At 41.4% G+C, this 11320-nt stretch overlaps 1 protein-coding gene across 1 annotated transcript; it reads right to left on the bottom strand.

Moving 5' to 3' along the window:
• Nucleotides 1-319: 319 nt before the first annotated feature.
• On the bottom strand, nucleotides 320-8506 carry LOC127586894 (centromere protein F-like). The gene is made up of 7 exons (XM_052044909.1): nucleotides 8367-8506; nucleotides 7287-7489; nucleotides 5661-5786; nucleotides 4071-4199; nucleotides 3465-3587; nucleotides 1313-1448; nucleotides 320-756 (listed from the first exon to the last, which is right to left on the bottom strand). Exons 2-7 carry the CDS (start codon nucleotides 7473-7475, stop codon nucleotides 320-322), a joined length of 1140 nt encoding a protein of 379 aa, XP_051900869.1. The 5' UTR covers nucleotides 7476-7489; nucleotides 8367-8506.
• Nucleotides 8507-11320: the final 2814 nt, after the last annotated feature.

Here is an 11320-nt window from a genome sequence, read left to right as displayed (position 1 = left end):
TTTCACAACCTGTTTTAGTTTCCTTCTCAGCTCTGCTACAGTCTGCTGACCCTTCCGGCCTTCAGTCATTTTATTTTCAAGTTCTTGTTTCACATTATCCAACTCGCACTGCAACATCTGATTTGTTATTTCCACTTCCTCCAATTTCATTTCAAGTTCTCCAAGATGTGCGCATGCTGCGATGGGTTTGTCAAGCTGGTCAACCCCCTCACCCTTCTCTTCAGGTTCATGAGGCATCACTGTGGGTTCTGCTGCACTGGCTTCCAATTCCTTCTTCACTTCTTCCTTGAATTCTGGGAGTCTCATCCCTATTCCCTCTTCAGAACATGGAACGTATCTGTTGCTTTCCCAAAATTTGGGGTTCTACTGATTTTCCACACTGTTCGGTTTCCAAGTTTACCTCCATGTCTGAAAGGTGATCTTCCTCCATGTTGTCCCCAGTACCTGGCTCCAAGTTAACAGACTTTGCCATCTGCTCCAATTTTCCCAGTTGACCATCTTCCATCAAGTCCAATATTTTCTCTTTGGCTTCCACCTGCAATTCCAATACTGTCACTATATCACTAGGGTCTCCATCATTTGATTGATAGGTCCTCTGCTCTTCATTCGGGTTAGGTTTGCTGACCTCGACTCCGTCATTTTCATTCGACTTGCATAAGGTCACTGATGGATCCATGCTCTCAGGGTTTGTCTCGTTCTGATGATCCAATTTCACCTGTAGATCTTTCAGTAGGGACGTAAGAGCCAGGTTTTCAGCTAAAACACAAAATAAAATTTTCCTGAAGCTGCATACAATAAAAAAAACTTTTTCAATTTCACAGCGCCAGGTTAGCAAAGCTGTTACTTTACCGACCACTGTCACAGTACATAGTGGAAACATCTTAGTGACTGATTTGGTCGGGTCCAAATGATCACTAAAATCAGTCTTTCACGACATAGAAATCTTGAATGCGCATTGTTGATTGCAACAGACATCTCACAATTCAATCCACAAAAGCAAAATGCTATTCATAAGATTCACCCTGTCTTGCCTGAACATGAAAGGATGAAACCACCAAACCCAAGAGACTTTGCATCAATGAAAAGATGGAAAAAAATTAAAGAGGCCGACTAATATTATAACTCTGTAGTTCTATACTAAGAAACTATCTTACAAGACAATTAGAAGGAAAGATTATTGGCCATCTTGAGTTGAAAGCACAGTGCTTAACACCTAAAACAATTATTACTGGTGTTCAACATCTTTACTGGAGAACATGTAACAGGAGGAAACACAACAACAAAAGATCCTTTGAATAAGAGCAAACCTTACCTTTCAACTCTTCTCTCGACCTCTGACTCAGTGCTAACTGTTGCTCCAGTCTTTCCAGTTGTGTTTCTAGGTGTATGATTCTCTGTGCACTTTGCTCTTGCCAAGTACTGATACGTTCCTTCTCCTTCAGTGCACACTAAAATGGAAATAAGAAGTCATTAAACAAAGATGTAACTACATTATTACTCTGGCACCTCTTCTCATGCACCCACAATAATTTGAAGGGGTCAAAAGAAGGGTCAAGGAAGTGGTTCATGCAAATTTTAATGTTCGACAAAATCCCACCAAATGCCAAAACTGATGAAAAAAAATAGCCCTCAGGATTGAAAGGGAAAGTGATGAGTTGAAGCCAAAGCTAGCTCAGCAGCAGGAAGCAAATAGTAATAGTTGACGTCTGCTTCATTGACTTTTTAAAGTTCATTTTTTGGAATATGGGCACTGGTATGCCAAACGTTTATTATCCATCCATAATAGTCCTTGAGAAAGTGGTAGCAATTGCCTTGCCAAATTGCAGTCCTGCTGGTGAAGGTGCTCCCACAATGTTGTGGAGTAGGGAGTTCCAGGATTTAGATCCAGAGATTATGAACGAACAGCAAACGTATTTCCAAGTCAAGATGGGAGGGGAACATACAGGCTATTGTGCTCCTCTGCACCTGCTGCCCTTGTCCTTGGCAGCAGGGGTTACATGTTTGATAAGCTTGAGTTGAAATGAATACTTAAGGTTGTGGATGGGCTATCAATTAAATGGGGCTGCTTTGAGATGGATGATGTCAAACTACTTTAAGTGTTGTTGTCACAGCACTCATCCAGGCAAGTGGAAAGGATCATCACACTCCTGAATCATGCCTTGTAGATAGAGAAAAGGCTTGGGTATCAGGAAATGAGTCTCCCGCTATAGGATACCCAGCCTCTAAGTGTCCTTATAGCCACAGTTTGTGGCTGGTTCAGCTGAATTTCTGGTCAAAGGTCACCTCCAGGATTCTGACTGGGGACGGTGATGGCAATGACAAGACTCTCCCTTGTTGGCAATGGTCATCGCCAAGCAGTTTTGTGGTGCAAATGTTACGTCACTTAACCAATGCCTGAACGTTATCAAGGGTGTATGGACACAATTGGTTGATGGATACCTTCTATGCTGTAAATTCCTATAATTCTACATCGAAGTGCCAACATCGTGGAGCAATACTACAACAAAAACTGCACATGATCTTGGTTTAAGTCAAGCAGGCTACTTGCCTGTTAGACCGCTCTTTCTCATTCACTGCCTACTGCAACCCCCACCCTACAAGCCCCATCCCACCATTTTATTTGGTCCCTATACCCCGAGGGCCGGCTTGACTCTATTCTCTGTCAACAATGCTCTATAATCCAATCCAATCACTTCCACCTACTCCTAATGCATTTCACAAAGGAATGGGTGTAAATGCATGTCACCTGCTCCCAAATTTTAATGCAGTCATTTTTATTTTAGAAAGATCATTAACATTCTGCTTCTAGTAGAGAGCAGCTGATAAGACTTCCTGCTGTCAGGGTAGTTCCAATTTTATCAGTGATGGGGAGTCACCTCACATCGATCGTTTAAGAGCAAGAGAAGCAATATACAGAAATCTAATACAAGGAAGTATCCTGCCCGAAACAAGTGCTTCCAGAGTACTGGATTACTTATGTTACCAAATTACACCTCAACAAAGTTATATCACCCATGGAGGGAGTACAGCAAGAATTAACTAGAATGATACCCAGAAAACAACAGTTAAATTATGAGAGAGTGCAGAAAGTAAGCTGGAGTTTCCCGAAGGTTAGAATAGAAAGGGGAAAACTGGTCTGTCAATGGGAGCGTTTGTGGCTGTTGGACACTGTCCAAAAATTAGACCCAGTCATTTTAGGTGCAAATTTAGGAAGAGGACAGATGACAGATCAATTAAGTTTAAATCTAAGATTTGGTAAAACTTTTCTTCACCAAAGGGACAAGGGATAAGGTAGATTTATGGTCACACGTCATATATGAACTCGATGGAAGACTGACAAGCTCAAGAGGATGTATGTCCTACTGCTATTCTATGTTTTAACCAACCTAAGAGACCCATAAATGGTGCAATTATCAACACGAGGCAGTTTTGCTTCAATATAGTACCGTCCACATCAAACACACCTGAAGATTTTTCTGAAGATCGTCCCCATTCTTCTGGCGAGTTGCAAGCTCCTTCTCTGCCCAGTGAAATTTTGCTTTGACTTCCTCCAGCTCTTTATCCACCAACTGCTTGCCTGCTGCCATCTGTCAAAAAAAATAGCTACATAAACTCATTGTACCAGCCCAACCAATGCATTTTTATTGGGCCCAGAAAACATTTTGCTGCAGTCAGGATCCCCAGAAGCTGAAACATTGGAAAACCTTGGGTAATTTCACCCAGTCCAGTTATCAACAAAATCTGATTTAAACCAGCATTTATTTCAGGAGTTCTGCCCTTTGGATTGAAAGTGATTTTAAGAAAACCTTTGTCCCTCAGAGAGGAGGAGCAAAAAGGGTTTATAATGAATGACAGCAGATCAAGAGGTCATGCCTATCGGGAAAGATAGAATAAGCTCGGGCCTTCTTCTCATGGAGAGGAAGACGAACCTGACAGTAGTCTTCAAAATTATGAAAGCGGAAGATAGAGTAAAAGTGAGAGAAATCACCACATGCAAAAACAAAACTATGGGGCCAATAGTCCACAAAGGTTACAAATAGTTTAATTTCAGACACATTGACAAATTTTACTTTATTAATTTTAGCCTGTAAAGCCAAGTGTTCAGTCTTGAGCTGCTGGATCTCCTGGTTCAGTTGGTTTTTCTCTTGCTTGCACTGATGTTCAAGGCTACGATATGCACGTTGCTGGTCAGACAGCTCCTACGATCAGAGAGAGACAAGACACCTTTACATTGCTAGTCATCCACCAACTTTTCTTGTGTGATAGAAGTGGTACAATGTGTTGGCACATTATGTCAAAAGGACCAAACTCTAGTCTCTTGGGCCTTCATAACCCTAGGAAATAGTTTACCAATCTGGATTAAGCTTCATAGAGCTCTCCTCTGCACAGCTGCCAACAGGAACAGGGTAAACTCATCACTCAAGTCCACTTTGTGGCGAGAAACTCAGTCTCAGTCTGTACAAGGGCTGGGGTACAGTGCTGGAACTGCACTTTGTACCTCTCCATTAACTGTGAGTGTGTGTGAGTGAGTGTGAGTGTGTGTGGTGGGGGGGGGGGGGTGGAGGAGCAAAAGAGTAATACCCACTCCTCACAACCAAATTGTGGTGCAAAACAAAAACCTACAAATATTTGGTAAACAATAGCACCATGCTCAGATGCAACACTTCAAGGTTAAATACACCAGAGCTACTGACAGTCTCAGTTAGCAGGGTATAGTCGCGAAGTGGTTAAAGTTACAGGCTTAATATCCAGAATATTCAACAATTGGTCACTGAATACAAATTCAAATCCCACCATGGCAATGAAAAGGCTCCATCACTTAATAGTGATACAATTTTTTTTGTAGAAATCCATCTGTCTCAACAATCTCACTCAGCACGGGAAATCTGCAGCTCTTATTCAGTCTACATGCAACTCCAGACCCACCAATGCAATTGCCTCTAAACAACTTGCCAACTCTTTGGACCATTTCAGCAGCAATTAAGGGCTAAGCAAATGGACCCTGTGAGTCTGTAGTTACGCAATGTCCAGTCCTGGTAAGGACAAAAAATTTTCTTGCCCAGACTTCAGTGAGCTTACTGCCATGTTTTCAAGGTGACCACAACCGAAAATAAATTTGGATTAAAAATTTTAGTATGTTGGCGAATTTAAATTCCCTACCTGCTCTGGTGATATTTAAACATGTCACTTGCTTATTAGTTCTGGATTACTAAGAGGTAGCAATAACCACTGTGCATCTGTCATGCCGAGGTACGTTCACATAGAGATAGCCTTCTCAGTAAGACAATGGCTTCCAAAGTTATCTGAATGAACTGGACAAACCTTGGTCCTCAGTGATCAAATCCTCTAATCATTAAACTGGCTGATCACATATCAATAATGTATTGTAGACCAGAGTTAGTTGCAAGATTAACACTAGATTTTCTTGGAGACAACAGTTGGACCCTATTTATCACTCTCCTCCCACCTGAAGTGAGTTAGTCACAACCTACACCTATTAGCCCACATTGCCTTAGGGGGAAAAGGCAATTTGAGACTATGTACGTAGAACCAAAAATTCAAAAAGATTATGAAATTGCAGGACACTGCAAGCAACTTAAAGGATTAGAGAATGCACTTATGTCAATAACCCTTTAAATTTCACCATTACTTATTCAAACCTGCTGATATTCTTTCTCCCTGTTCTTTGATTTTTGCTCCATCGTGCGTCGAACACTTTCTGCATTCTGCCTCTGACAGTTTAGCTCCTCAGAAAGCTGCTTCAACTTCTGTTCCAGAAGTGCACACTAAGAAGAGCAAAATAACTCGTCACCCAGGATACCATCCCATTTCAGCACAATTAAGTTTTGTTTGGTTTTAAAAAAAAGTCGTGTTTACCATTGTGGGGATAAAAGTTCATAATGAATAAAAACATTCTTCCTTGTAGACAAATCTACAAACACGTGCAAGACTCGATCCAAACTGGGATTTTGTGGAAATTATGAACGATGCAATATTAGTCTCTACTTGGCCGGGGTGCCAATTCTGAGTGCCATCCCGCCCTTTCCCCCTTACTCTCTCTTCCACACATGCAAACAAATTAAAGTTCTGTTGGCCTAGCCCAGGAAAGACAGAGAGAGAGAGTGTTGGAGGTGTAAAGGCAGGGCTGTGCAGAGGGATCAGCAAGTACTGACATAATTTACAGGTCAATATTTGTCAAAGTGGGGAAAATGGTGCTTGTAATGAACTGTTTGCAAAGGTTTCGGGAATCAGCCCAGTCTACCAATGAAGGGCAGCTGGTGGGCAATTTGGATTTATTTCTGCGGCTTGATCGAGATAAGTATTGGAACAGAGTTTCTCACAACCCAGGTGTGGAGTATGGAAAGAGTGCTCTCTCTTGCCTCGAGGCAATAAGTGCCGAGTACCACCCTGTTCACTCCTCAGTGCTCACCAAAGGGTGGTAGCTAAGAAAGGGTACCTGCCACAACAACATTATAAGCAGGTACAAAATGGTTTCCAAAACAAAAAAAATACTCAGTTTCTCTGCCCAGAAATGAATATGTCTACTGCCTTTTGCAAACTACCGCTGCTAATGAAAAGGTTATAACCTTTCCACAATTTTGCTTGATTTGTCTGTAACTCTGCTACAACTTTATTCTGTAATTCACATGTTCTGCGCACCCAAATAGGAATAATAAAGCTCCTTCTACACTGTCCTGTTAGACACTCCCAGGACAGGAATAGCATGAGACAGATACAGAGTAAAACACCATTGTCACATCAAACATTCCCAGGGCAATCCTTCCCCACACTGTCCATTCAAGCACTCCAAGGGCAGGCCAGGCAGCAAAACTCTACGATGTCCATCAAGCACTCCCTAGGGACACTGTGGGCTAGATAGTAAACTCTGCCCAAATAGAGTGACTCAGCCACAAATCTTAGAAGAATGCTCCCTTTTGAAATTTGCAACTGCTGTCATCTGTCTAGTTGAACTGAATTGTTAACTTACTTCACATTAAGGACACTTCTAAGCTGCAGCCCTGCACTTAGGATAGGTTCATACAGCACAAAAACACGTGTAACAATGTGCTCCTGTAGCAGCAGATGAAGTAGGGAGTTAAAAGAAAAATCCCAATACCTCTAAAGTGAGTCTGAATTTCAAATCTTGAAAGTGAAAGCCTTGTATTTACATGCCACCAATTCCCCTCTTGCTCTTCACATTTATTGTTCTGTCTCCACACCCCATGTTGTATGCAGCTATTGGAATCAGGTTAAGTTGAGCTCAGCTCTCCAAGAGGTAATCAAACCTTGTTTTTGGTTTGCTCCTGCTGCACAGCTGCTCTCTCAAGGTCATCCCTGCTCTTACTCAGAGCTTGTTCTTTCACTGCCAGCTCGCCTTTGGATTTCTCCAGCAACAACTGCACTTCTTGCAACTTGTTCAGGTGATTTTTGATCTCCTTCTCCTGGGACTGAACCCAGACTTCCAACTCAGACATTGTACACTGCAACACTGCAAGGAAAGAAAACACAAAGTAATTTATATTCAGAGATAGATCACAACATACAATACACACAAAAAAGGTGTTTCATAGGAAAACTGCTTTCCACCATTTATGCCAATAATAATTCACTTAAACTTGAAGCATTATTTTGCCCTAAAATACAAATTATTCTTCAGTTTCATAGAAGTCTGCTCAGTACATTCATGAAACACATCAGTTACATAATCTTAATTCAATTACATCACTGCAAAAGGCCAGTGAATCAAATCTCACATGACTCAACCTGCCAACCTAGTTGTCTTACCCATATACATTATTAAAGGACCATTATAACTCTGCTTCTCTCACACAGATGCTGCTGAACCTCCTGAGTATTTACAGCAATTCCAGTTTTTATTAAAATTAAAATAAAATTGTCGAACAGTAGGGGAAGAATGAAAGAACACCACACTTTTCTACTTGTTCACCAATCACTCTCGTATCCAATTTAAGAGCAGATTACTCACTTTCTTCTCCTCCTTTCTGCGATTCACCTGTACCTCTATTAATTGCTCTATTTTATGCAGCCCCCACAATGGAAGACTAAATGTTCTTGGCCCTCCTTACGATAGCAAAGCTTTTCTTTTGCAACCAATCATTAAGTTTCTGATGAAAGATCACCGATTTTACTGATGTTTCCCTCTCCACATGTGCCCAATTTCTGGCACGCTGTTTTTATTTTTCAACCAACATTTGAATTTGAGCTTCCTCTAACAACCAAAATTATAGCCCAGATGGAAAAGCTACCCTCTTTGCTCTATACCCCTCAGCTCCAAAAGATCTTTGTAAAGAGAGCAGAGACAAGTTCACACTACTAGAAGATTCAACACCTCACATCATCAATACCTTGGTTTTCTTTCCTCAATTCCTGCACTTGCACACTGACTGACTCTTCCAGATGGTCATTCTTGGAATCCAATGTGAGGTTACTTTTTTTGTTGTTCTGCTGCGGGCTTCTGGAATTGTGGTATGCAGAGGTCCTTGGCTGTTCCACGGAAACACAGAAGAAGAAGATCCGGTCTTACAGGACTCTCAGCGACGTAAGTGGGTGCTTTCTCCTGTTGCCAGGAAAATGTGGAGGCCCTGATCTGCTGCGGAGCACTTTCTCGATGGCTCTTGTTGCTGCTGAATTGCAACTGTTGAACCTTGGCCGAAGAACATTCAATGAACAACACAACTTGGGCAGCACCCGCAAGAGTCTTACAGTATTTCTTCCCCTTACCCCACAACCTGAAAATCGGGGGGTGGGTAGGGTGAAATTAAGTGTACAGGAGCACTGGGAGCACTGCAGAACATCAACTGTGGCTGCTGAATAGTGATTCTGCTGTGTGATGGATCACAGCCAAGCAGCATCTTCGCATTCACTGGAACAAGATAAGAATTCCAATTGCCTCCAAGATCACACAAGGTTCAAGTGAGGAGAGGCTAAAGTAGGATTGTTAATTCTGTCACAGTCTAAAGAAATGAAAAATGGTCATTCGGTAAGTTAATGGAGAAGTTACTAGACAATACTCAGTCCCTGCAGAGACTCAGCATCGGCAGAGAAAGAAACTGGTAAGATTCAAGAGCACACACTGGGGAGAAGTGAAAAAACCAAATGGTGGCAGCAAGCAATGAAGTAATAGTAACATTTCTTTGCAGCTACTTGTGCTGCAGTGGTGCTCCCTGTTAGCATGTTGACACTGTGCACTCAGGCAATATCAAAATGAAAAAACATGGGCAAAAAAAAACTATTAAATGAAGTCAAATGCAATCAAACAAGTACCAGTATTTACCATTGAAGATGATGCTTTAAATGGAACACTTTTTTTGGTACACGCTATAAGAAAGAAATCTTTCTGGCACACTGAATCTTGAACTATCAATTTTCCTCAGAATTAAGTCACATTGGAAGCCGGAAATAACAGGGGAAATTCCAGGCAGAAGAACAGCAATGGGAAACATTTTTCCCCCAAGTCCCTGAAAGTTGACCAAAATCAATAGTTCCTAAAGCCAGAGAGAGAGTGTGAGAAACAGAAAGACTCCCAAGGTGATCAAGTTTAGGAAGGAGAATTCCTGACAGGGGGGCCAGGTTTATGGAAGACCCCACTAGAGGAAGACTATTAACCATTTTGAGTTCTGGGCAAACCCAACCTCAATATCTGCACTCCCATTAAACTCGCCTGGTTCTGATTCCTGAGCTCCCTTTAAATGTTCACTGGAAAATTTATCACTCTCTTGTGTAATATCTTTAAAAAAAAGTGAATTAAAAGTATGTTGGAGTCCGGAAAATCTGCTAGAGTACCACGGTCCTGAGTGTGCCGGACTAATGGAGCTTAACTGTATTTTCCTTTAAATTCAGACTATACGATCATCCAACATCCTAGTAGATTTTCCAGACTATTGGATGTTATTCTTAGTAACACCCAAACACAATTTATGTTTTTACACAAGCACAATGGTATAATAAATTTTCCAATGAACCTGGTGAGCTTAAAGGGAGCAGGAAATAAACAAGCACTTCAGACCCTGGCTATAACTGCAAATTTACCCAAGTTCCTGACTCCTGGTGTTTCAGACCCCAAACCTAGCTCTGGCTGCACACCCTGCTTGAACTCTGAACCCCGGCTCACATTCTGGATGACTGAGTGAGCCAGACCATCAGGCTTTCCAAGTCATGGGATGCTGGATTATCGAAGTTTTACTGTACCTCCTTTTGGTCAAGCTGTCTTAATTCTGACAATGGGAACCCTAAAAACCGTGCAAGATCCAAATTATGGAATTATGTAATTTTAGATTAATGCTGACCTGCAGCTTCAGTGCTTTCACTTCAGAACCTAGCCGTTTCTTCTCTTCTACCGCCTGGTTGTATTTTTCTTGCAGTTCATCCCACTTTGAATCTGTATCAAAATAAAACAAATATTAAAAATTGCAACAGTATTTCATGACTTACAGCTCATAACCTTACAAACCTAGAAGGACAAGGGCAGCAGGCACACAGGACTACCACCAAATCCAAATTATCATTCAATTCACAGACCATTCCAACTAGGAAGTGTATTATCGTTCCTCTACTGTCACTGGGTAGAAGTCCTGGAACTCTCTACCTAACACAGTAGAAGCACTTTAACCACAGAAGTTCAAGAAGGAACCTCACCACCTCAAAGGGACAATAAGAAATGGAGATATAACTTCAGGCTGAGCCAGTGTTCCCACATTTCCTCAACATGTATCAATTTTAATAAGTTCCAAATACAACAAGGGACTGGGTGGTGGTGAGTCACTTAACCCGCATCCTCCTGAATCAAGTTTCAGAATAACTCAATACTCAAAGGATTAAGGTTTCCTCCTTTGACTGACTCTTGGGACAATTACATTTGTCAACATTAAAGCCTTGAAGAGTCATCTTCCTAAAACCACAAAACTGCACCGCTGCCTCATTTTATCCTTTGAGATCAGATCCTTGGAGACCAGAATCCATAAGCCTTTACACAGCTAATACAAGCTCTCCAAAGCACTATCAAACCAAATAAATCCCAGTTTTCCATGAATCCAAACACATCATTAAAGCTTCGGCCATCCAAACACTGGGTTTTGAAACAAGTCTCACAGGAATTGGAAGTAAACCAGTATCATTATAAATGTAGTTTGAAAATGATGATTGGAAGCATCCCAGCAACAAATTTTCCAGCAAGTACAAGACAATGGAAGCAGCCATCAGCACCAAACTTTGCCTCATAAACACAAGAATAATTAGTGTATATTTACCTATCTTATTTTGTCAATTTTTTTGCATCACTCCGCTGGGAGATCTGGTTAAA

The sequence above is a fragment of the Pristis pectinata genome, chromosome 38, assembly GCF_009764475.1.
Source record: "Pristis pectinata isolate sPriPec2 chromosome 38, sPriPec2.1.pri, whole genome shotgun sequence".
Lineage (NCBI taxonomy): Eukaryota > Metazoa > Chordata > Chondrichthyes > Rhinopristiformes > Pristidae > Pristis > Pristis pectinata.
The sequence above is the reverse complement of the archived record's forward strand: the minus strand, read 5'-3'. Positions and strand labels throughout refer to the sequence as shown.